The sequence below is a fragment of the Aulonocara stuartgranti genome (genome assembly GCF_965226115.1).
Source record: "Aulonocara stuartgranti genome assembly, chromosome: 3".
Taxonomy (NCBI): domain Eukaryota; kingdom Metazoa; phylum Chordata; class Actinopteri; order Cichliformes; family Cichlidae; genus Aulonocara; species Aulonocara stuartgranti.
Window position 1 is genome coordinate 52,959,211 of NC_138941.1, and position 22,023 is coordinate 52,981,233.

A 22,023-nucleotide genomic window follows, 5' to 3' on the forward strand; every position below is an offset into this window, starting at 1 on the left:
CTTACATAATGTTTGCCAGTAATACAGTTCTGAAGTATGTATAGAAGTATGTATATGTAGAATATGGCATGTGTAGTCAAGTATTTTTATAGTGTTCTGTTGTTTGTTTTGCTTAAGTATTGCTTACAGTTCTATAGAGTGCAGAGACATGAAGGGGGGGTTACATCCGCTAATTTTCTGTACATGCTACTGGTTTATGGTATATAAGTATTTACTTTCAACTTAAGTGGTTAAATGCTGCAATTCGGGCATGTTAAAGCAATGGATAACATATACCACATGGATGCAGCAAGCTTTGGCAGCTGTGATGTTTTTTTGTTTTTTTAATTACATTATGTTATTATGTAGTTTGATTAGCGAGCTGAAGTCATAAAATACATGTAAGCTAAATAGTGCTAACTAACAGACTCATAAAATTATAGAGTTCCACTGTGTAATTTGTATCACACATCGAGCCATGTTCTTGGTGAGACAGTTTTTATTAGCATGCTTCAAATTGCACCAAACTTGGTGGAGAGGTGAAGTTTAGTGATGATAATGAGCAAGTAACTAATTATCATCAGTCGTTGTTTTAGCAGATCACAAACAAGTACTGGTGATGGTTTAATTAAGATTGCACGCTAATGCTGTAAAGTTGGATGTCTATTGCACTTTTGCTTTTTTATTCACCTCTCGCTCTTGTGTGGAAATTATTGGTTTGGAACATTTAGGCAATTTCTAAATTTAGCATCACAATACATGTAGCATGTGCAACATTTCCCCAAAATTGTTTTGTCACTGCTTCCCAAAGTGCAAGAATCCAGTATGACAAGATAATGTACTCCACGTTGAATTGTGTCATTTCAGCCTCACAAAACTACCCTGTTAGATATATGAGAAAAACTGATGCGAGCTGTCAAACACAGAGACGCTTAACATCCTGTAAGGGGAAATTCTTGGTGGAAACAGAGAGTTCTGGTCACACTTTTTGCTTCATCTCAACTTGAAAAGTTTTGGCTGACGGCAGTTTGAAACCCGAAATAGACGTGGAGCTCTTAGCTGAAACAGATGCACATGTTGTGAGACAAAAAGAAGAAGAAAGAAAAAAAAATAATGAAGTGTTTGTGCTTGTATTGACGATTCAAAACAATCTGAAACCATCTCCACAGTGGCACCTGCTGGACAATTTGGCTATTGTCATCTCTTGATCATATTCTCTGAAATGGTGACACAGACAAGTTCTGCACAACTCCAAACAAAACCACTTATCATACCAGACCATCCATAACTCTGATCATCACATTTTGGAGAAATCCTCAAAGAAACAAGGCACCTTGCCTTTTATTGGATAGTAATAGTGAAAATGAAGAGTAAAGTGCAGAGGAAGAGGGAGACGGGGAAGACATGCAGCAAAGGGCCGCAGGTTGGACTCGAACTCAATTCGCTGTTTTCCACTGAGCTAAACTGGCCCCCGTGTTTGGTTGACTTTTAGGTTTTCTAGCACTTCTAGTTTTACTAAACTGAAAAGTAACTGAAAACGGCTAAATCACCAAAACACACACTTCACAGAGGAGGAGCAAGCAGCCACCAGACAAAGCTCACCAAGGTGGGAGAGTTGACAGGACACACCCACACAAGGTCATTAAAAATTCCCCTCTCGCCCCTGCGGGCGGTCTATCGTTTAAGGTCCTCTACCAGAGGCCTGGGAGCTTGAGGGTCCTGCGCAGTATCTTAGCTGTTCCTAGGGCTGTGCTCTTCTAGAAAGATCTCAGATGTTGATCCTGGGATCTGCTGGAGCCACTCGTCTAGCTTGGGAGTCACTGCACAAAGCACTCTGATTACCACTGGGACCACTGTTATTTTCACCCTCCACATCTTCTCTGAGCCCTTGGTATTTCTCCAGCTTTTCGTGTTCCTTCTTCCTGATGTTGCTGTCATTCAGAAGTCCCACAGGATCTTAGCTCGGTCATTCTCAACTACCTTCAACTCTCCCAGTTTGACTTCCAGGCCACACTCAGCACAGATGTTTCTGTATACTAAGCCGGCCACTTGGTTATGGCGTACCGTGTAGATGCCTGCTAGCACCTTGCACCCTGCTGTTATGTGCTGCATTTGTCATGAACAGGCTGTGTGCTGGCATTGGAGGACCCAAATGCAGACTTTGGCTACCTTCACACTGCAGGGGAAAGCGCATCAAATCTGACTTTTTTGACCCTATGCGACCCATATCCGATCATGGTATGACAGTGTGAACAGCACAAATCCAATATTTTCAAATCCGACCCAGGTCACTTTCGTATGTGGTACTGAATTCGATACATATCTAATGTTTTAGAAAGCGACTGCTGTTTGAATGGCCATGTCACCTTAAATCCATTTTCTACTTCACTGACACAAGACAGACGCCAATTATCAGCGCCGGAGAAGAGCCCGAGAAGACATCGTGAACGCTTCCTGGCCATCCAGTGTAGATGTCAGTGAAACTGTTGGGAAGACAATGTTGGAGAAACATGAACATTTTATTTGTACTGTATAATCTGCAGATTCTGACAGAAATCTGCAACTTTCCTTTGAAGCACTGCTCCTCTAAAACAGCAATAAGGATAATTATTAGGCCATATGTAAATAACAAAATAACTTTAAAACTTAAAGAAAAATTGGGAAACGTAAAGTCCGAAACAAGTCTTTATATTAAGGGCCATCATTCAAACAATACTGTTTGGTCTGAGTCTAAACAGAGCGCGTTGTTTTATTTGTAGTGTGAACAAGCAGACAAAGAAATCGGATTTGATCAAAAAATCGGAATTAAACATTAAGACCTGCAGTGTGAACGTAGCCTAACAGAGGCGAAGAGTAAACAAAAAAACCCCACAGCTTTATTTGCTGGATGAGAGCTACACTAGGAAATAATATAACCTAACACACAGCAAGGGAAACATGGGGCTTAAATATACTGAGGGATAATGAGGGAATGAGACACTGGAGGAGAGCACAGCTGGGAGAAATGAAACGTGACGGGACCAAGGGGAAGCAAAACTTGAAACACTGGCATGAGACAAGGGAACGTCAAAGTAAAACAGGAAGTATAACACAAAGATGTGGACTTGACATTGAACAAAGGGAACACGGAGCACAGAGACAGGAGTGAAAGAAGACATGACTGATTGGGGAACAAGATAATAAACATGAAGACTGAACTAAACCTACCTAACTGAGAACTGTTTCAGGCAAAACCCAGCAGACTACTGTGTTTATACCAAGGAGGCAGGACATGGCAAGGTGATCACCTGGGTGGATAATTGCAGCTGGCAATGAAAAGGTAATGAAGGATGTGAAAGAAATGCTTTCAGTCCGATTTAAAATGAAAGACTTGGGCAGACTTCAGCATTTTCTGGGTATTGATTTCACTCAGTCTGAGGGATGTATAACAATGTCACAAGAAACATATGTCAATAAGATACTGATGAGGTTTAACATGCAGAACTGTAAACCCAGAGTAACTCCCTGTGATCAAAGGTGAGAGATGTGAGGACGTATAGAGAGGCTGTAGGCAGTCTTATATACCTCACATCAGGTACCTGTCCCACCTGTCAGTATATTTGTATTTGTATCTATTATTGCTCTTAATTGGTTCTGTGAAGCACTTTGGCATACCTCTGGTTTTTAAATGTGCTATATAAATAAAGTTTTATTGTATTGTGTTGTAGAGCACAAACTAAGTATTTAAATCAGAATAAAAACAAAATGCTGAAGTATCCATTTTTAAACTAATTTTAAAACCAGCATTTATTTATTTTTTCACATTTTTAAATGCCAACATCAAGCCATGTGACAAAATATTTCAAAATATATCTAAAAATTCACAATACATTTAAGCTTCATGTGTAACAATTAAAGCTCTCAAAGTGCGGCCCTGCAGGCTGATGGTGGCCCTCGACTGTAACCAGAGACATTTCATTGATCAACAGTTCAAGTTAAACTGTGACTCAGTGCAGAACAACATTTCTATTTAACCTCTTCCGTTGCAGCAGTCAGGTCAGTGTCGACCTTCCTCACAGTGTCAGAAAGCTGCTGTCAGCTCACACCTTACTGATGGCTGACTGCAAAACTACAAACCAAAGCGAAAATGAAAAATCAGCAACATAAACCAATATCATGTGAACACAAACATTTAAAACATTAATAGTTACTGAGTTTTTGTGAGTTTTTTTCTTCCTGTGACGCTTTTAATCACATGCTGGCACCTTTAACAAAATCCTTTCTCAGCATAACCCATTTTTTAGTTCGTCTCACACAAAGAGAAATTTGTTTGACTCTTTCTGCTCTTTGGCCTGAACAGTTATTCTGACAAAGAGAAGCATCAGCGTTTGCAGTGGATTAGATGCAGTGAAATAAAAGGGTAAGTGTGCTGTCGCAAAAGGCAGGCTTCACAACACCCACTGCCAAATTCAAACATACAAAGGTCTCAAAGAGCATTAAATACTATCCCTAGCTTTCGTTTTTGAAATAATTTTGTGCTTCACGAACTTGGTGCAAAGCTGGATTATTCAAAATGAGGTGTCAGCCAGGGGCAGGGATAGCTCAGTAGGTAAAGTGATCGGAAGGTCGGCGGTTCGAATCCACTTAACGGCTACCCTGAGGTACCCCTGAGCAAGGTACCGTCCCTACACACTGCTCCCCGGGCGCCTGCTTAGTGGGCTGCCCACTGCTTCACTGAGTGAATGGGTCAAATGCAGAGAAAAACAAGTAATTTCCCCATGGGGATCAATAAAGTATCCATTATTATTATTATACCTATGACAAGCTATGACACATTCTTTATTTCTAACTACCGAGTTAGAATAAAGAACACAAACACAACAGCACTACATTATTGAGCTTCATACCCCTGAACATTTTTACAATTTCATGCCCCAACTTGGATTAAAAACATGGTTTTGAACCACGATTATTCACACACGTGTCCCTGATGAATGACTGCTCAGATTTTTTCAACACTTTCAATGTGGGGTGCATGGGTACACATTTGGGGTGCTGTAAACTGCACACAGATGATACCAACGCTTTGGCCTGTTATGAGCCCTTTAGTATTGCCACCATGTTCCCTCTAATTTTTCATGTGTCTGAGCGAACACACAAACTCCCTGAGCGGTCCCGTGGACCACTGTGAGCAACAGCAGACGTGTGACTGTGGTCACGCCAGCAGTGAATCCATCCAAGTTACATGGTTTATTAAAATAATCAAATTACAGCATTTACATTTATGTTAGACTACTTTTAATTAACTGCTTTAGCCCACTTACAATGAAAATTTGAAAAAAAAAAAATTTGTTCATGACCTGTGTAGTATGTTAACACTATTGGAAGTAAAAATAACTTGAACTCCAATTTTCAAAACACAACTTTCTTTTTTTTTCTTTTTTCTGTTTTTTTTTATAAAGCTCTGACTTGTATTATGAGTCTGTGGTGTGGTTGAGAGTCCTGTAACTCTGTCTGCAAATACAGTTTATAATGACCAATGTTGGGCAATTAATTACATAGTTACTTCTTCAAAAAAGTTATTGAGTTTTGCAAACAACAACGTTTTTTGCAGCTGTTTATCAAAAAATGCAGCCAAGGCATTTTTTAAATAAACATTTCAAACTATTTACAGAACAATCCGGTGTTCTGCATCAAATTTGATGCCACACAAATTATTTGTGCCACTCCAAAACAACACACTAACTTTAGACTCCAAACAAACGTCGCAAATCTCTCATATCTCAAAACACCGCTGTCACTTCTAAAACCTCCCCCCCTTCCTAAACAACTAAATGCCATGTTGCCATATCATTTTTTTGATTGGTCGACATAGTACATTTTTCCAACAATAAGAAAGGGTGGGGTTATTTTTGGTTTTGGTTTTGCAGGCGGAGAGAGAGCTTTCCTTATAAAACGCAGTTTTTACCGTTTCTTCCTGCAGTAAATATAAATACAATCAATGGCAGTATTCAGGAAAACAAAGAAACAAACATTGCATATATATATATTATAACTGCTCCTGAAGGTTTTTCATGTTCGAAGTAGAATAAAGGGCCATGCTCCAACTGATGTTCAGCCAGTATTTTAATCTTCTTTTCACCAGCAAACACCGTGAAAAACTATGGTGAAATGATCAATGAAAAACACGGATATTACATCAGCAGAACAAAAATTACAACTCAAATAAAACATACACACGAAGTAAATGCACCAACATACCGTGTGCGCCTTTCTACTGAACATTCATGAGCAATTGTAGTCCATATCTTCTATATTTCCACCCTTTACACAGGCCAGCATTCTCTTTCTGGCTCGAGCCTTCAGTCTCTGGTGACACGTGCGCGTAATTGAGCCTCACCCCAAAGCATGCGCACCACAAAGCGCCACACTCAGGCCCACCAGTAGGTGGCGACAACACAACATGAATCCAGATTAAATACCAAATTTTGAACATTGCAATCACATAATAATTACATTCCAATGCGACAGCTACATATATATATATTTTTTATCATAACTCTGGTTTCACATGCCTATCAACACAATTTAAAAACTGTTATAAAGTCCACACATCAAGTGTACTTGACTCTGCTGTATGCTGTGTAAATGTGACTTTTGAGCTGGGTGAAATCCGTGAAGCAGAAATAATATTTTATTTTAACATTGCATTGCTAATCATCGGTTGTGGCCAATCAAATTGTATGGTCCGACTATAAATAGTAGCTGCTATTTTGATTCATTTATTTATTTATTCATATTTATTTTTGGTTGATTAAGGCTGTTCGTACTACTGGTATGTTTGTGGAGTCGGATTAACCACAGAGGAGTATTTGATTTCCCGTTTCGGGTCTATTAATAAGTTGTGTTTTTACTCTGAAGGCCTAAAGTAGAGGTGACTGGGTGCCCTGGTGGTGGGATATTCCGTGGTTCGTGATTATTTATGCATTCGCCCACTGGTAATCCAGGCTCTGAATCAGTTAACAGTACACGTGCAAATACATGATTGCATCTTCTGATGTCTGTTTTAAATAGCTGTCAATAAATTCGTTATTTTACTCCCAATCACGGCTCTGGCTCAAGTGTTACAAACCTTAGAAACTATGTAAATGAACAGGAAGGCACTAACTATAGTTATATAGTTCATTTGCATAGTACATAGTATCTATAGATACTGTCTGTGTGAAACTCCCAGGTTGGCGTAGTCGGGTTTCCCCTGTGACTGTAAAGCTTTAAGCTCCCGATCGCCACAACACCATATTTGTGTTTGCAGAATCTGATGGATTCTGGTCAGCTGTACATAGATAATCCTGACAATATACAGTAAACCCGAGTCTTAAAAAAAACGGAATTAACTGAATTTGAATAAATAATAAACAAATTTATTCACCTGTGTTTGAGCCTCAGGCATGGCACCATGCCCCTCCCATGTTTTAAATGTACGTTAGAATAGCATGCATCGTCTTGATGCATTCTCAATCATCCAGGAAAGTAAATCTCCAAAAGTTGATTCTGTTCATCTGGACATAGCGTTTTGTGGGAGAAACGTTTCGTCACTCATCCAAGTGACTTTATCAGTCTCAGCTAACTGCAGGTTTCCAATCTTATAAACAGTAGATTTGCATAATGACTGAAACCAGCCCACTGGAGGAACAATGGGCTGGGAGGTCAGTTCCTTAATCATAATTATGCAAATTCTCATGACCATTGATCAACACCACTGACCAAAACCCACTGATCAAAGACCACTGATCAGTGCATGGATCAACACAATAAGTGAGCGGGAGGAGTGAGGCGTGGGGTCTTCACACACCCCCGTTCTCTGTTCGCCATCTGGGGCAGGGGCTAGCCGTTTGGTCGGTGTCTGGGCTAGTGGGCTGACAAGACTGACACACTTTGTACAGTTACATCATAGTCACTGGTTACAACACATAGTGCCCCTCCCCTGCGACCCACGCACACACACACACAGCAGCACTAACGAGGTAAAGTCCCTTCGCATGGTGGTAAAACAGGAAACGTAAAATACGAGCTTTATCGGTTTGTTTGTTCTGTCTCCAAACAGAAACCGTGAAAATCAACAAAGCAGCATTATTAAACATGAAACCTATGACAGAAATATAGGCTACTCATGTGACTCCTCAAACAACTTACACGTTTCTAAGACAAACCAAGATTATTATTATTATTAGTAGTAGTATTAGTATTATTGTATTGTATATTATTTATTGCTAGTTTCGTTTCGTTTTTGTATGGTCTGGCATAAGCATTTCACTGCATGTCGCACTATGTATGATTGTCTATGTGACAAATACAAATTGAATAAAATTTTAACTTTTAGATTTGATCTAAAATGGACCAGGAGAACAAGTTGATTTGAATAATGTGTTCATTAGTTTGTTCTGTTGCGGTGCATCATAAAGGTAAGCTGTAAATGTAGCACATAAAACACTTTTCAAAAAATAAAGAATTATTTAAAATATTGTCAAACTCTGTTGCAGATTGTTCAGTTAATATATTTAAAACAGATGACGTTCATCACGCTGTACAGATCGTGTTTGATTGTGTGTGTTGAGCATTTTGCACACTTTTGTCACAAATATAAACATTTTTTAAGGAAACAACGACGAAAAGTTTTCATGAGACGGTTGCTTTACTTGCAAAAGATAACAGTGCATATTTGCATGTACACATATGGATGTCTTACAATTTTTCTACAATGTTTTCATCTTATCTATATTGTTTTTATTATATTATCCCTCTGTCCAGCACTTTGAACGACACTTGATGTCTTTTAACTGTGCTATAAAGATGACTTGACTTGACAATAGAGAAACGAGGAAGCGGTGTCCTTTGCGTCATTCTATTCTCATCCATAACCCGCGTATTGGGCCAAAGCCTAGCATAGCCTGTAACGTTATTATGAAGGACACATTTTATGAGTGAACTTGAGTTCAAGTGACTAACAGGTTTCTTTGAAAAATACTTTAATAAATATAAATTTCGTAACTGAAGTCAGTGAATTCCATGTTGATGCCAACTGTAATTTCAGGAATAGAAACAGCATGAAGATTGAAGTGTGAGCATAAGATTCAATTTTAAAGACACTACTAACAATAAGAATAAAGGAGCGAGCTCTTGGTGTGAGTGAGTGAGGTGGCTCTGAAAAGAGCCGTTGTTGGTAGGAGAGCGTGCAGCTTAAGCTCTCTCTCCACGGATGCGGCGAGCCAGCTGGATTTAGCGAACAGAGGAGACTCGCTGCTCTTAAAGTGTGTGACTGGCTGTGACGCGGTGCCGCTCCGTGATTGGTGACGGGCTCCATGTGGAGCATCGCCCCGCCTCGGTGTGTGCTGCTCATTGGAGAAAAGTGCATTGAATTTGCGCGCTGCCGCAAGCCTCTCTGCGATTGGTGCGTGACGAATCCGCCCGCGCTCTGCGGAAATATAAGCGAGGCTTTGAGCGGATCGGGCCACATTTTCTCTCAGTCTCGATACTACGAAGAAAAGAACCAAAATGAGTGGACGCGGCAAGACTCGGGACTCATCAACAGAAAGTCTGGGCATGACTCCTGTGTTGCTGCTGGCAGTGTGTTTTCTCGGTGCGTGTGCCCTTTCACCTGTGGAGGACACAAACAGGCAGGAGCAGCTCCTCCTCAGGTCCCTGGGGCTCTCCGAGAGGCCGAGGCCTGCAGGGAGCCTCCAGCCCCGGCGCCATGTCCCCTCCGCTCTCTGGAGGATGTTCCGGAGGGCCGAGAAGCTCCAGGCTCTGGAGAGCCAACCCTGCACGGTGTCAGAGTATGGAGTCCGCGGCAACATTGTCAGATACATCCAAGACCAAGGCAGGATGGTGTCTGGCTGGAGCAGCAGCTGTCAGGCTTGCCTGGAGAAGCATCTTTTCTTCAACATGTCCATCCTGCAGCCTGTGGAGATGCTATCTCTGGCTCAGCTGGAAATCAAGCTCCACTGGAAGCCCCTCAGTCCCGTGCAGCTGCTGCAAGGGTCCCAGGCCATTAGTGCCTCTCTTTATAAAGTGATCCGATCGACTTTGAAGGGAACTAATCCTAAGGCGAACCGCAGACTCCTGCTGTCCCAGTCGGTCCAGCTGCAGCCCGAGTCCACCTCCATCACCATGGATCTCACAGCGGTGGCAGAGAGCTGGTGCAAACCGGGGTCTAACTACGGCTTAATTTTAGAGTTGCTCTCTCTTGGACCACACCCGGAAGAGTTCTTTCTGTTTTACCCCGGTAACTCCCTCCCACTGGAACAAGACTTCACCTTCCCGTTGGTTCAGGCCTCACTAGTGGCTGTGTCCCTCAACCCAAATCGGTGTCGGTCCAGACAGAGGAGAAGCGCCATCCACATCCCCGTGACACCCAGCAATGTGTGTAAAGCTCGTCGCCTCTACATCAGTTTTAAAGATGTCGGCTGGCAGGACTGGGTAATCGCCCCGCAGGGCTTCATGGCCAACTACTGCCACGGGGAGTGTCCGTTCCCGCTCAGTGAGAGCCTGAACGGCACCAACCATGCCATCCTGCAGACCCTGGTGCATTCCTTGGATCCAGAGAACACGCCACAGCCCTGCTGCGTCCCCATCCGTCTCTCCTCGATCTCCATGCTCTACTATGACAACAATGACAATGTGGTGCTTCAGCATTACCAGGACATGGTGGTGGATGAATGCGGGTGTCGCTGAAGATGCTGGACGCTTCTGATTGGCCTCCGGTCACCAGATATTATCCTCTGATTCATTCAGCTGCTTTATCCAGTGATGCGAGTCTAGAATTGTTGTTACTACAATTTTTTTTTTTTAAAAGTGATTGTTTTTCAATATGTAATGGAATATGCTTGCAGACAGTAATTTTTAAAGAATTTAACCTATTTGCTCTTATTGAAAGCTTTTGTTTGTCTTTTGTTTGAAGTCTAATGAAATAAAATTAGGAATTTAGTGTTTTTCAGTTTTAACAATGGCTTAAGTGGTCTGTTACACATCACTTGCAATACTGGGCGGCATCGATCCAATAGCATTTTCTGAGTCCAAGACCTAAAAGTGAGTTAAGTTTTGTTAACAAAAAGCAGATTTTAAGAACTATTTTGCTTTTAATTAGAAAAAAAAAAAGCAATACTCGGGGTTCGATGGCAGCGAGGAGGAGCGAGCCCGGGGAGCCGTGAAGGATGCTCCAGGGGCCGTACAGCAGCCTGGACCGGGACCGGCTCCTCATCCGGCTGCCGTTCAAAAGCTTCGCCGTGGGGACGGTTCTGCTGCCGGTGACCGGCTTCATCTTCATAGCCTGCATCTTCATCTCCCTCTGGTACCACTATGAGGACGCGACGTACATGCACTGTAAGGTGTCCAACTACCTCCCGTCCATCAGCGGTGTGCCGCAGCGCTACATCTGGCGCGGCTGCATCGAGCTCCACTCGGCGCGGCGGTACCTGGTGGCCTTTGCCTACTTCAGCTTCTACCGCAGCCGCTTCGCCAACAGGCTGCCGGAGCTGCTGCTGAGCGGGCTGGCGCTCCTCTGCAGCCTCGCCGAGAACACCGGCCTGGTGATGCTCACGTACGTGTCGTCCACGGAAACCTACAGTGTTCATAAGTACGGGTTCATCACGTTCATAGGGAGCTTGCTGGTGCACATGCTCATTACGTGCTGGCTGTGGTACGTCATCAAGAGACACTACGTGAGCCCAGAGGAAGTGACATCATATCACTGGAAGCTGCGTCTCTTCCTGTTCAACATCAGCTGCTGTGTGATCGCCGCCTACTTCTTCAGACGCCACAACAAATACTGTGAAGCAGGAATCTACTCCCTGTTCGCCGCCTTCGAGTACCTGGTGGTCTTCTCCAACATGGCCTTCCACATGACAGCCTTCTGAGACTTCGGGAGCAAAGAGGTGACCGTGGCCACGCCGCCGGAGGACAAACGATACTGAGCAGGAGGGGGCGGGCAGATATAGATATAAGGATAATGAAAACTGCGACTTGCCACATTACTGTTTGCTAAGTACCACCCTAAATGAACATCTAATAATATACCTGTTAAAAAGGCCATATTTATACTCCAAGCTGTAAAATGTGTGATTATACATTTTGTTTATTTGCTAAAGGAACTGAAATTTTTGTCATTATCAAAGGTAAAGAGACAAAAGTGCAACAAGTTAAAATTTCAGTCATGTATTCCCATCAGATTCATGAAAGCCGTTGTAATTTGGGGTTTTCTGTGGGTTTCAATTAGTTCTTTGAAGTGTCCTTTTTCCAGGATCGATTATTGAGCATAATCAATCATATCAGACATACAGGATGTGCCTTTAATGGCTTAAAAAAACCCCACAAGAATTGGGTGCATGAGAATTTCTAACTCTGGTTGTTTTCCTTTTAAGCATAGTCCACACATTTTCATTAGGGTCGGGGAAGGTGATTCCTGAAGCTTGCCTTATCTATTCCAAAACCAGGTTTAGTTTTTGGATTGTTGTCCTGTCCAGCTCTTGATTTGAGAAAAAGTTGACGAATTTGGAGGTAGTCCTCCTCCTTTAATATTCTGCCAGTATTGCTGGAAGCAAAGTCAAAGTCAACTTTATTTGTCAATTCTGCCACATGTACAGGACATACAGAGAATAGAAATTTCGTTACTCTCAAACCCTAGATGAAATAGCAAATGAACATTTAAATATAAGAGAGTGATTAAAAAATGCAAATAAAATAATTAAAAAGTAAAAATTTAAATAAATACAATACAAATTAACAAGAAAGCTATGCAATATACAATATACAATATTCAGGTAAGGGTAAATGACATTGAGTGTAAACCAGGCAGAGTAGTGCAAATAGGCAAATAGTGCAAATGGAGATTTAGTAATGTACGGTAAGAGATAGTATAACAACAAAGTCTTATGAGGTAATGGCAGTCCAATGCTCCACAAAGTGACTGGTAACTGGTGCAGGCCAGTGAGTGAGTCAGAGAGTGTGTGTGTGTGTGTGTATGTGACAGAGTTCAGTTTTGATCACAGCTATTGGAAATTATATCAATAACTTTAACTCTACAGTAAACATGAAGCCAACAAATGTAAAAAAAAAAAAAAAGAATTCCTTTTTTGTAAATGTATCAAAATTTGCGCTTAATTAGGTTAGTGGAACTTTGAATTTGAATATTAGTTGCGCAGTTAAGAAATAAACACTGACAGCAGCATGAACAGTTCTGTCAAGCATATGTGCTAACAAAAAAAAAAAAAAAGATTTTATAATGTGAAAAGGGTCACTGAGGGGCCAGCCTTAATCAGAAACTATCCTGTTTATCCCGCTGGAGAGTGACTGAGAGGGCACTGAGTGATGCAGGTGAGAGACAGGCGTCACCCAGCCCCTAGACCGCACCTCTCTTATCTGCCTATGGAACGGAGGAGGAAGGAGTGACAAAGGCCAGGGCCTGAGCATGATAAGGAAGGGCCTTATGTCCTGCTTCGGCCCTGGCTTGCACCGTAGCCTCCAGTGCAAGAGGCCATCCAAGGGCCAGGTGTTGACCACTGTAATGATAACAGCAAATCCTTATTTGCCTAGTATCATGTTTTATGTTGTTAATACTCCTAGACTGTAGGGGGAGCTAGAGAGCAGAGCGAGTTACCTCGGAGTAGACTGTGATGGCGAAGCTTTGTTTACATGTGAACCACAGTTCGATAAAATACCTTCTCTTCAAGTAATGGTGTCATTCTTAAGAACCCACAACAACATAAAGAAACAAGACAACCACGACCAGAATAGCCTCCCAGATCATGTTTTTCCATTTACAGGTATGACTATGAGTGACGTCAGATATATAGAGAATGCTGGTGTGCATTTACATGCGGCCGCTTTGGAGCAGTGAATGAGAGGAAGAAAGGGAGAGAGAGAGCGAGAGAATGAGGGTCAGGTGAAGTTCAGGGCAGATTTTTTGCCAGTAGTCTCACACTGCAGGAAAGCCAAATTGCTTCCGGATCTAGGTATCCACCCCTGCATAGCTCAGTGTTCGTACCCTTCCCACCTCCTTGTTGTCATCCCTCTTTGGGAGTGACAGTGAAACTGGGAGTGACAGTGAGGCAGCCGTCGGAGGAAGGGGAGGGGGAGGAGAGGGAGAGGGCTCTCTCACCTGGTCATTCACGGGGGGATCCAAAACTTGAGAAGGATCCACCAAGGAAGGGAAATCCATGGTGTCAGAAAGTCGAGGTTGTTGGGAAGATTTAAGTATATTCACGTAGGACTTGGGGCATTTAAAGAAAGTGTGCCCTTTCGCACCACAGAGGGAGCACTCACTTTCGTTTTGGCAAATTTTAGCCTTGTGGCCCAACTCACCACATTTCCAACATTTGACAGTGGGGCATTCTCTCGCCTGGTGGTCTGGGCCTTGGCAGATAAAGCACCTCACCAATTGGCCAGGATAAATAATCCTGCCATTATAGGGGCCCAACGAGATGGAATTCGGGATAGAGATTATATGTCCAGCTTCATCTCTACGCATCCAAACTTTGTATTTTCGGACTCCATACCAGAATCCGAATTTATCCACCGGCTTGACTGGGGGTTGAAGAATCTCGCAGTACCTTTTAAGATATAGCTCGATATCTTGGTCTGGAATCCTTCCAGTCCAGAATTTAACAACAAGAGTCACTACCTCTACCTGGACAGAAGACTCCACTTGCCAGTCTTTCCATTTCGGAAGTGATGCGTTGGAAAGAGAGATCTCTAAGAAGCGACGTAGAGGCGCCTCTTGGGTGAAACACAGCTCAAAATCCCACTTACTGGGCAGAGCAATGAAAGAGTATATGTCCTGCACATTCAGCCATGACGTTTGCAATATCAGCTCTTCAGCAACATAATCCCCGTTTCCGATGTACTTAAGTCTCACCTATAAATTGCTGCAGTTTGAAGCAAACGATAATGGGGCATGATTACATAACTAATAACCAATTACTCCTCCGGTCTTTCCGCGCCCACTCATTTTAACAAGTTCTTTTCTTCGTAGTCCTTTACCTCCCTTTCCTCTTCCACTCATTTTGGCTGTTCAGAAACGAATGTTTCTGAACCCCTACTGAGAGCTAAAAGCTGACACCGGACATCTTTTCCTTAACCAAAAAAAAAAAAAAAAAAAAAGCAAACAGACAGGATAACAATTTCTTATAAAACACTTTTTTCAATACACCCTGTGGATTATCGTTAGAATCATTGCAACCATTTCATTTTTATTATCACATTACTCATTTAATGAACTAGATCTGTAGTCTGAGATGTAGAGAACAGGAATACAGGACATGACCAGGGCTTTGCAAAGTGCAGTCACAGCAAATAGGGATAATTAAAAAAAAAACAAAAAACAAAAAAACAAAAACACAACACACCTAAAGCATGCAACACACAAATTTAAAAAGAATATATTAAATAATAAATCTGCATCAAATATTCCATGCATGTTGAAGCAAAGAAACCGTGCAAAAACATTGAAACCCATTTTGGACAGTCACTCCTTCCTGTGCTTAGTTTAAAGAAAACATTACTGCAAAGTACGGCTGTGAAAAAACAGAAGAAATGTGAACGATATATCAAAATCTGTACAGTCTCTTCCCTCTTTCCTCCCATTCATTCTTTCATCTGTACTTTGGTTTTATTCTTGCTTCTGATCTTTTCTCATTCTTTGTTTTTATTCTGGCTCTCAGGTGATCGGTCTTGTTGCGTGGCATGGCACAGGGTGACAATGTCTGTAGGGAAGCAGTCTTTGAGTAGGATACCTCTGTCTCTCTGGCAATCCAGGTCTCCAATAAAGCCATACCAGTAGATCACAAGGCCTGGACCAAACCTGTTCCAGTAGCTCCAGAATTGTTCATTGAGATAGGTTTGATGGCTTTGATCATCTCCAAAAGAGGCTTTGCTCTCAATCCAGTGTACAATGTGTCCTTCCACAGCAACTGGAACCTCCAGGATGATATCAGGTGTTTTGTCATAGCCCATAGTTCTCAGATGGTTTTCATCCAGGAAGGAAAGGTTCTTCTCATTCAGTTTTTCCTGGAGCAGCACTTCATGCTCATGGCCTATGGCGTGTTTGATGCAGTCTACCAGCAGTCCATAACAGCAGTCATTTATTGTGCATTGGTAGACATTACTGGCCAAAATTTGGTCTGGAATTAAAGATGGCTCCTTCAGCATGCTGTTGAGGACTGATTTAGATGGCATTCCACCATCCTGGCCCTGAAGGAACCTGTCCAGGATGATACGAGCCATCAGCGCAGGAGACAGATCCACCTCATTGGCCAATTCAAGCAGGACAGGAGCAGTAGGCTGTGCCTTGGCTTCACTCAGATACCTTTGGTAGTAGCTTTCAATAACATCTGGCACATGGTGTCTTGAGAATGTCCTTTTGATCCATTTCTGGTACTCCAGGGAGAAGATGCTCAGAAGAGTGGACCGCGAGTGACTTGGAAACTTGTCCTTCAGTATCTTCATGCATCGGCGTGTAGGTCTCAGTTTTTCAGTCCATCGCACTATCTCTTTATATTCTGCTCGGGACAGTCTCATCATGAGAAAGGGATCTTTACTCTTAATTCCTGCAGTCCTAGTACCGTCCCCGATAGCCTCCAGTCTTGCTTTTTTTTTTTCTTTCCTTCATGTGGACAGAAAACACTTTATTACAAACAGAAATCATATAAAATACACATCCTCCCATTTTAAAAAAAATGGAGCAGCTTGGTGCAAACACAAACAAGATAAAACAGAATAGTCAACACCCCCCTCCCCCAGAGAACTCACACGAGTGGCTTTGAAGCCAGTGAAATGTCAGAATCGGAGAACCGCACTTTAGAAGTAGCAACAACAAATCACTCTTGTTGTGTAGGCAGAGGCAGCCATGCAGGAACGCTCCCAAATCTGAACACAGGGAGGGGAGGGAAGGGGGGAGGACGGGGAGGACAATGTTTTTTGTGGTTAAACTAAGTTGACAGGCATAAGAGGAGCTACTGCAGCATGAAACATCACCGAGCCAGAGGGTAAACAAAAAGATTAGGAGGAAACACAGGCGCAGGCTGTTTGAATACATTTGCATTACCTGTAAAGTAAAGTGTAAAGTGTAAAGTGTGCGTGTTAGTCCCCATAGGGAAATAGTTCCTCTGCATCTAACCCATTCACCCAGTGAAGCAGTGGGCAGCCACCAATGCAGCGCCCGGGGAGCAGTGTGTAGGGACGGTACCTTGCTCAGGGGTACCTCTATAGCCGTTCAGTGGAGTTGAACCCCCGATCTTCCGATCATGGGGCCACCACCACTCTACCTGCTGAGCTATCCCAAATTTACTGCAACTCTGACCCTCAGCTCACGCTGCTTCTCACTTTTTAGCGCCAAACCAACAGGATGTTTTGGGGGACTAAGTGCTGGTGTTTCATGCCATAAATTAAAAACCAATTTATGCAGTAGGGTAAACCTCGATGAGGTGTTTCGTACTGCCACAGCCAGAGGTTTTTAATCTGGAACAGCAGCCGACAGGTCGGGGATGTTTGTGTTTGGCCAAGCAGAAGTTTTGTTTTCTTCCTTGAAATAACTTCAAACTTCCTAAACCTGTTAGTTCTACATCAGCAGCTCACAGAGGGATCAGAGCATGGATCTTCTCCAGATCAAACTGTTTACGGTGTCATGGATCTTCTCCAGATCAAACTGTTTACGGTGTCATAGCTTAAGCGGGATCACGGGCCAGTACTTAGGCTGCTTCAGGTCACAGTTTCTTTCAAAATTGAGTTGCATCGCCACCTCCAAGGCCATGATCTTGGCCGCATCCCCGCCATACAGCTTCTTCATCTCGGCCGTGCGTCTTTCGCCGAGTCTCTCCAAGGGAGGGGCGACACTGCTCCGCAACAAGAAGCTGTGTAGGTCCTGATCGGCCGGCATGTAGCTGCCCTGCTGCTCCGCCTCCATCTGCTGCTGCTTCTTGAGCTCCTCCCTGTGTCGCTCAGTCTGGGCGAAGTACTGCCGGAGCTCCTTGCTGATCTCCATGTTGCTCACATCGCACTCAATCTCGCTTTCCGAGCTACTTTCCTCTGCATAGTCCTCCTTGTCTTCCCTGTTGCTCTCTGCAGAGCTCCAGTCAGCATAGCGAGGCCGGTCACAGGGCCCCTCCTCCTGGTACCAGCAGGGGCCGTAGGCAGCCTGCAAGGCCTTTCTGTAGGCGCGCCTGTGCCTCTGATGCCACGCCATGGCCTGCCAATAGTGCTGCCAGTATCGGCTGTACACGGGGCTGGAAAACCAGGACATCACAGTGCTTTCTTCCTAGTATCAAGACTAAGAGAAAATGTGGTCCGATCAGCTCAAAGCCTCGCTTATATTTCCGCAGAGCGCGGGCGGATTCGTCACGCACCAATCGCAGAGAGGCTTGCGGCAGCGCGCAAATTCAATGCACTTTTCTCCAATGAGCAGCACACACCGAGGCGGGGCGATGCTCCACGTGGAGCCCGTCACCAATCACGAGCCGGAGCGGCACCGCGTCACAGCCAGTCACACACTTTAAGAGCAGCGAGTCTCCTCTGTTCGCTACATTTTCTGCTCTTATCACAGCGAAAGGAACGTGAGGAAGAATGGCACGAACCAAGCAGACTGCTCGCAAGTCTACTGGCGGTAAAGCCCCCAGGAAGCAGCTGGCCACCAAGGCCGCCCGTAAGAGCGCCCCGGCCACCGGAGGCGTCAAGAAGCCCCACCGTTATAGGCCTGGTACCGTGGCTCTGCGAGAGATCCGCCGTTACCAGAAATCCACCGAGCTGCTGATCCGCAAGCTCCCCTTCCAGCGCCTGGTGCGCGAGATCGCTCAGGACTTCAAGACCGACCTGCGCTTCCAGAGACATCCAGCTGGCTCGCCGCATCCGCGGAGAGAGAGCTTAAGCTGCACGCTCTCCTACCAACAACGGCTCTTTTCAGAGCCACCTCACTCACTCACACCAAGAGCTCGCTCCTTTTATTCTTATTGTTAGTAGTGTCTTTAAAATTGAATCTTATGCTCACACTTCAATCTTCATGCTGTTTCTATTCCTGAAATTACAGTTGGCATCAACATGGAATTCACTGACTTCAGTCTCTAGTTCTCTCAGTCTCCCACAGTAGCATTTCCAATTTTGATTGAAACTGTCAGAGAAAACGGCAGCCTCGAGCAGGCCAGGATATTAGTTTACAGAGGCTGTTAAAAGTATGTGTCTAACGTTAAAATGTTGGTGACACAATAATTTCATCCTAATGGTACTGACATATTCATAGGGTTCATTTTTGAGACAAAATATCATGAGGTAGTCATGATTTTGCAAATATTCCACCTTGGAGTGCACTTTGCACAAATTGTTTTAATAATGGTGTAGTGGTGGAGTAATGGTGATACAAGAATCACAGGTGAAATTGGATGATGACTTGGTGGTTCATGACTGTATTTGAAGCACATGTGTGACTGCATGTATGTGGAATGGCTCACTGTTATTCATCAGGTGACAGAGGCAGCTCTGCCATGTTGTAGCTCGGACAGAGGTGAAGAGGCGAGGTCACAGGTGACTGACTGATGATTTGGTGCTATAGATTAACTAGTATTTATTATCATGACAATTGTTAGGCTGCTGATGTAAATTGCTTCATTAGTGTATATTTGACAAAGAATCTGAATTGACATGTCTCACTTTTTTTATGGCACGAATCCATGTGTTATTTTATCAGGTAGCAATATGTCCTAGTGCAGTCAGAGGGGAAGAGCCAGGGCCAAAGGTGAGGCACATCAAGCACACAATAATTTTAATCTGAGGATAAAACGCATGTACTGAGGCTGAAAGAAGCTTCAGTGCTCTCACAAGACTAAAAAGATGGCTAAGGTCAACAATGACTCAAATGAGATTAAACAATCCTGATGTATGCCATGTCCACCAGGAGAGACTGGACAGTATAGATGTAAAACAAATATGCCAGCAGTTTATCTCAGTTAACAAGAGGAGCAGGCGTGTGTTTGGCTCCTTCACATGCACATTGAGTTGTGTGGGACACCAGTAGTCCATGTCTTTTGCTGTAACAGTAGTTCATGTTGAGAATAAAACATCCCAGCTCACTGATTTGATCGGGGCAATATTGTGCCTAAAATGTTGCATCGTTTTGCCGAGAGATCTTTTGTGGTAATCGTAGCTAAGTGGTTTTATGGACAAAAACCACCAGGTTATTCAGTGTTCCCTTAGTGCTAATGTGTTAGAGATGTTGGTGCACTATAACTGAACTAATGTTGTTAAGTCCTTAAAGTCATATTCTTTTATTGTCATGACTGTATTTGAAGCTATTTTTATGTTTGTATGATACCTGATTGATATGGAATATGGCTGAAGTAAACTAAAGCCTAAAATACTTAGTCAGTCATTTGTTTAATAGTAATTTAACATATAATTCACATATAAAACTATGAACTGTAATTTTAAATGAATTAAAAGCATGAAGAATAGCATATGTAGGCAAGTATATTTCTCCTTTTTTTTTTTTCTCAAGAAGCGACAAAAAGGAAAAAAGGAACAGGGCAGGGTTCAGTGGTTGAATCATCCGTCCCCACCAATGCCAAAACCAAATCTACGCCCTTGCTATGTGTTGTAACCAGTGACTATGATGTAACTGTACAAAGTGTGTCAGTCTTGTCAGCCCACTAGCCCAGACACCGACCAAACCCCTGCCCCACATGGCGAACAGAGAACGGGGGTGTGTGAAGACCCCAGCCTCACTCCTCCCGCTCACTTATTGTTACTGCTAATGCAAATTAGTGCAATCGAGTAATGCAAACCACTATTTATTTAGTTGTGTAGATGTTTTCGTATTCCAGCCGATTCTGCTTCAGAAATTATTTAGTGCGTTTGAAGTCTAATATTGATTTAATTCGGCGGAATGTTGTCGATGTGTTTCTGTTTTTATGCAGCAGCCCGGACCAAAACTAAAAAATGTGAACAAACATGTCGGACCTATTTCTGATCTGAAGATGAGTGCGGGGAAAATAAGGAGATCGCATAACACTGAATGATGCAACAAACCTCTGCACAAATGTACTTACTATCGTGTCTTTCTTTCCGCAGAACCAACGCGGTATCAAATACAAAAACAAAACTTTGATCTCTCTCCCAAAGGTTTTAACCGGATATCTGCGGTACAATCCACATTCCTGCTTCTCCAGAGCTCAGACTGCACGTCAAGTTGCACATGGCTCCAAACGCGGAAGAAACCAAAAGAACAAAAATACGCGGGTTATGGATGAGAATCGAATGACGCAAAGGACACCGCTTCCTCGTTTCTCTATTGTCAAGTCAAGTCATCTTTATAGCACAGTTAAAAGACATCAAGTGTCGTTCAAAGTGCTGGACAGAGGGATAATATAATAAAAACAATATAGATAAGATGAAAACATTGTAGAAAAATTGTAAGACATCCATATGTGTACATGCAAATATGCACTGTTATCTTTTGCAAGTAAAGCAACCGTCTCATGAAAACTTTTCGTCGTTGTTTCCTTAAAAAATGTTTATATTTGTGACAAAAGTGTGCAAAATGCTCAACACACACAATCAAACACGATCTGTACAGCGTGATGAACGTCATCTGTTTTAAATATATTAACTGAACAATCTGCAACAGAGTTTGACAATATTTTAAATAATTCTTTATTTTTTGAAAAGTGTTTTATGTGCTACATTTACAGCTTACCTTTATGATGCACCGCAACAGAACAAACTAATGAACACATTATTCAAATCAACTTGTTCTCCTGGTCCATTTTAGATCAAATCTAAAAGTTAAAATTTTATTCAATTTGTATTTGTCACATAGACAATCATACATAGTGCGACATGCAGTGAAATGCTTATGCCAGACCATACAAAAACGAAACGAGACTAGCAATAAATAATATACAATACAATAATACTAATACTACTACTAATAATAATAATCTTGGTTTGTCTTAGAAACGTGTAAGTTGTTTGAGGAGTCACATGAGTAGCCTATATTTCTGTCATAGGTTTCATGTTTAATAATGCTGCTTT

General features: G+C 42.8%; 5 protein-coding genes and 1 long non-coding RNA gene across 6 annotated transcripts; 3 read left to right on the forward strand and 3 right to left on the reverse strand.

Annotated features, from left to right (window-relative positions):
* Positions 1-6,066: 6,066 nt before the first annotated feature.
* LOC309702771 lies at positions 6,067-6,334 on the reverse strand. Its single transcript, XR_014275722.1, has 2 exons — positions 6,220-6,334; positions 6,067-6,119 (listed from the first exon to the last, which is right to left on the reverse strand). It is a non-coding gene; the product is annotated as an uncharacterized lncRNA (long non-coding RNA).
* Positions 6,335-9,441: 3,107 nt separating this feature from the next.
* On the forward strand, positions 9,442-10,878 carry LOC309702700 (protein DVR-1-like). Its single transcript, XM_082527314.1, has one exon. The coding sequence runs from the start codon at positions 9,511-9,513 to the stop codon at positions 10,687-10,689; it is 1,179 nt and encodes a 392-aa protein (XP_082383440.1). The 5' UTR covers positions 9,442-9,510; the 3' UTR covers positions 10,690-10,878.
* A 229-nt stretch (positions 10,879-11,107) lies between these two features.
* On the forward strand, positions 11,108-12,053 carry LOC309702720 (post-GPI attachment to proteins factor 2-like). The gene has a single exon (XM_082527346.1). It carries the CDS (start codon positions 11,169-11,171, stop codon positions 11,868-11,870), a length of 702 nt encoding a protein of 233 aa, XP_082383472.1. The 5' UTR covers positions 11,108-11,168; the 3' UTR covers positions 11,871-12,053.
* Positions 12,054-15,595: 3,542 nt separating this feature from the next.
* On the reverse strand, positions 15,596-16,603 carry LOC309702711 (CDAN1-interacting nuclease 1-like). Its single transcript, XM_082527330.1, has one exon. The coding sequence runs from the start codon at positions 16,528-16,530 to the stop codon at positions 15,643-15,645; it is 888 nt and encodes a 295-aa protein (XP_082383456.1). The 5' UTR covers positions 16,531-16,603; the 3' UTR covers positions 15,596-15,642.
* A 1,044-nt stretch (positions 16,604-17,647) lies between these two features.
* LOC309702730 (gem-associated protein 8-like) lies at positions 17,648-18,258 on the reverse strand. The gene has a single exon (XM_082527361.1). It carries the CDS (start codon positions 18,245-18,247, stop codon positions 17,666-17,668), a length of 582 nt encoding a protein of 193 aa, XP_082383487.1. The 5' UTR covers positions 18,248-18,258; the 3' UTR covers positions 17,648-17,665.
* Positions 18,259-18,397: 139 nt separating this feature from the next.
* Positions 18,398-18,957, forward strand: LOC309703115 (uncharacterized protein; the record flags this gene model as incomplete). Its single annotated transcript, XM_082527826.1, has 1 exon — positions 18,398-18,957. The coding sequence occupies exon 1, from the start codon at positions 18,568-18,570 to the stop codon at positions 18,955-18,957; it is 390 nt and encodes a 129-aa protein (XP_082383952.1). The 5' UTR covers positions 18,398-18,567.
* Between the last annotated feature and the right edge of the window lie 3,066 nt (positions 18,958-22,023).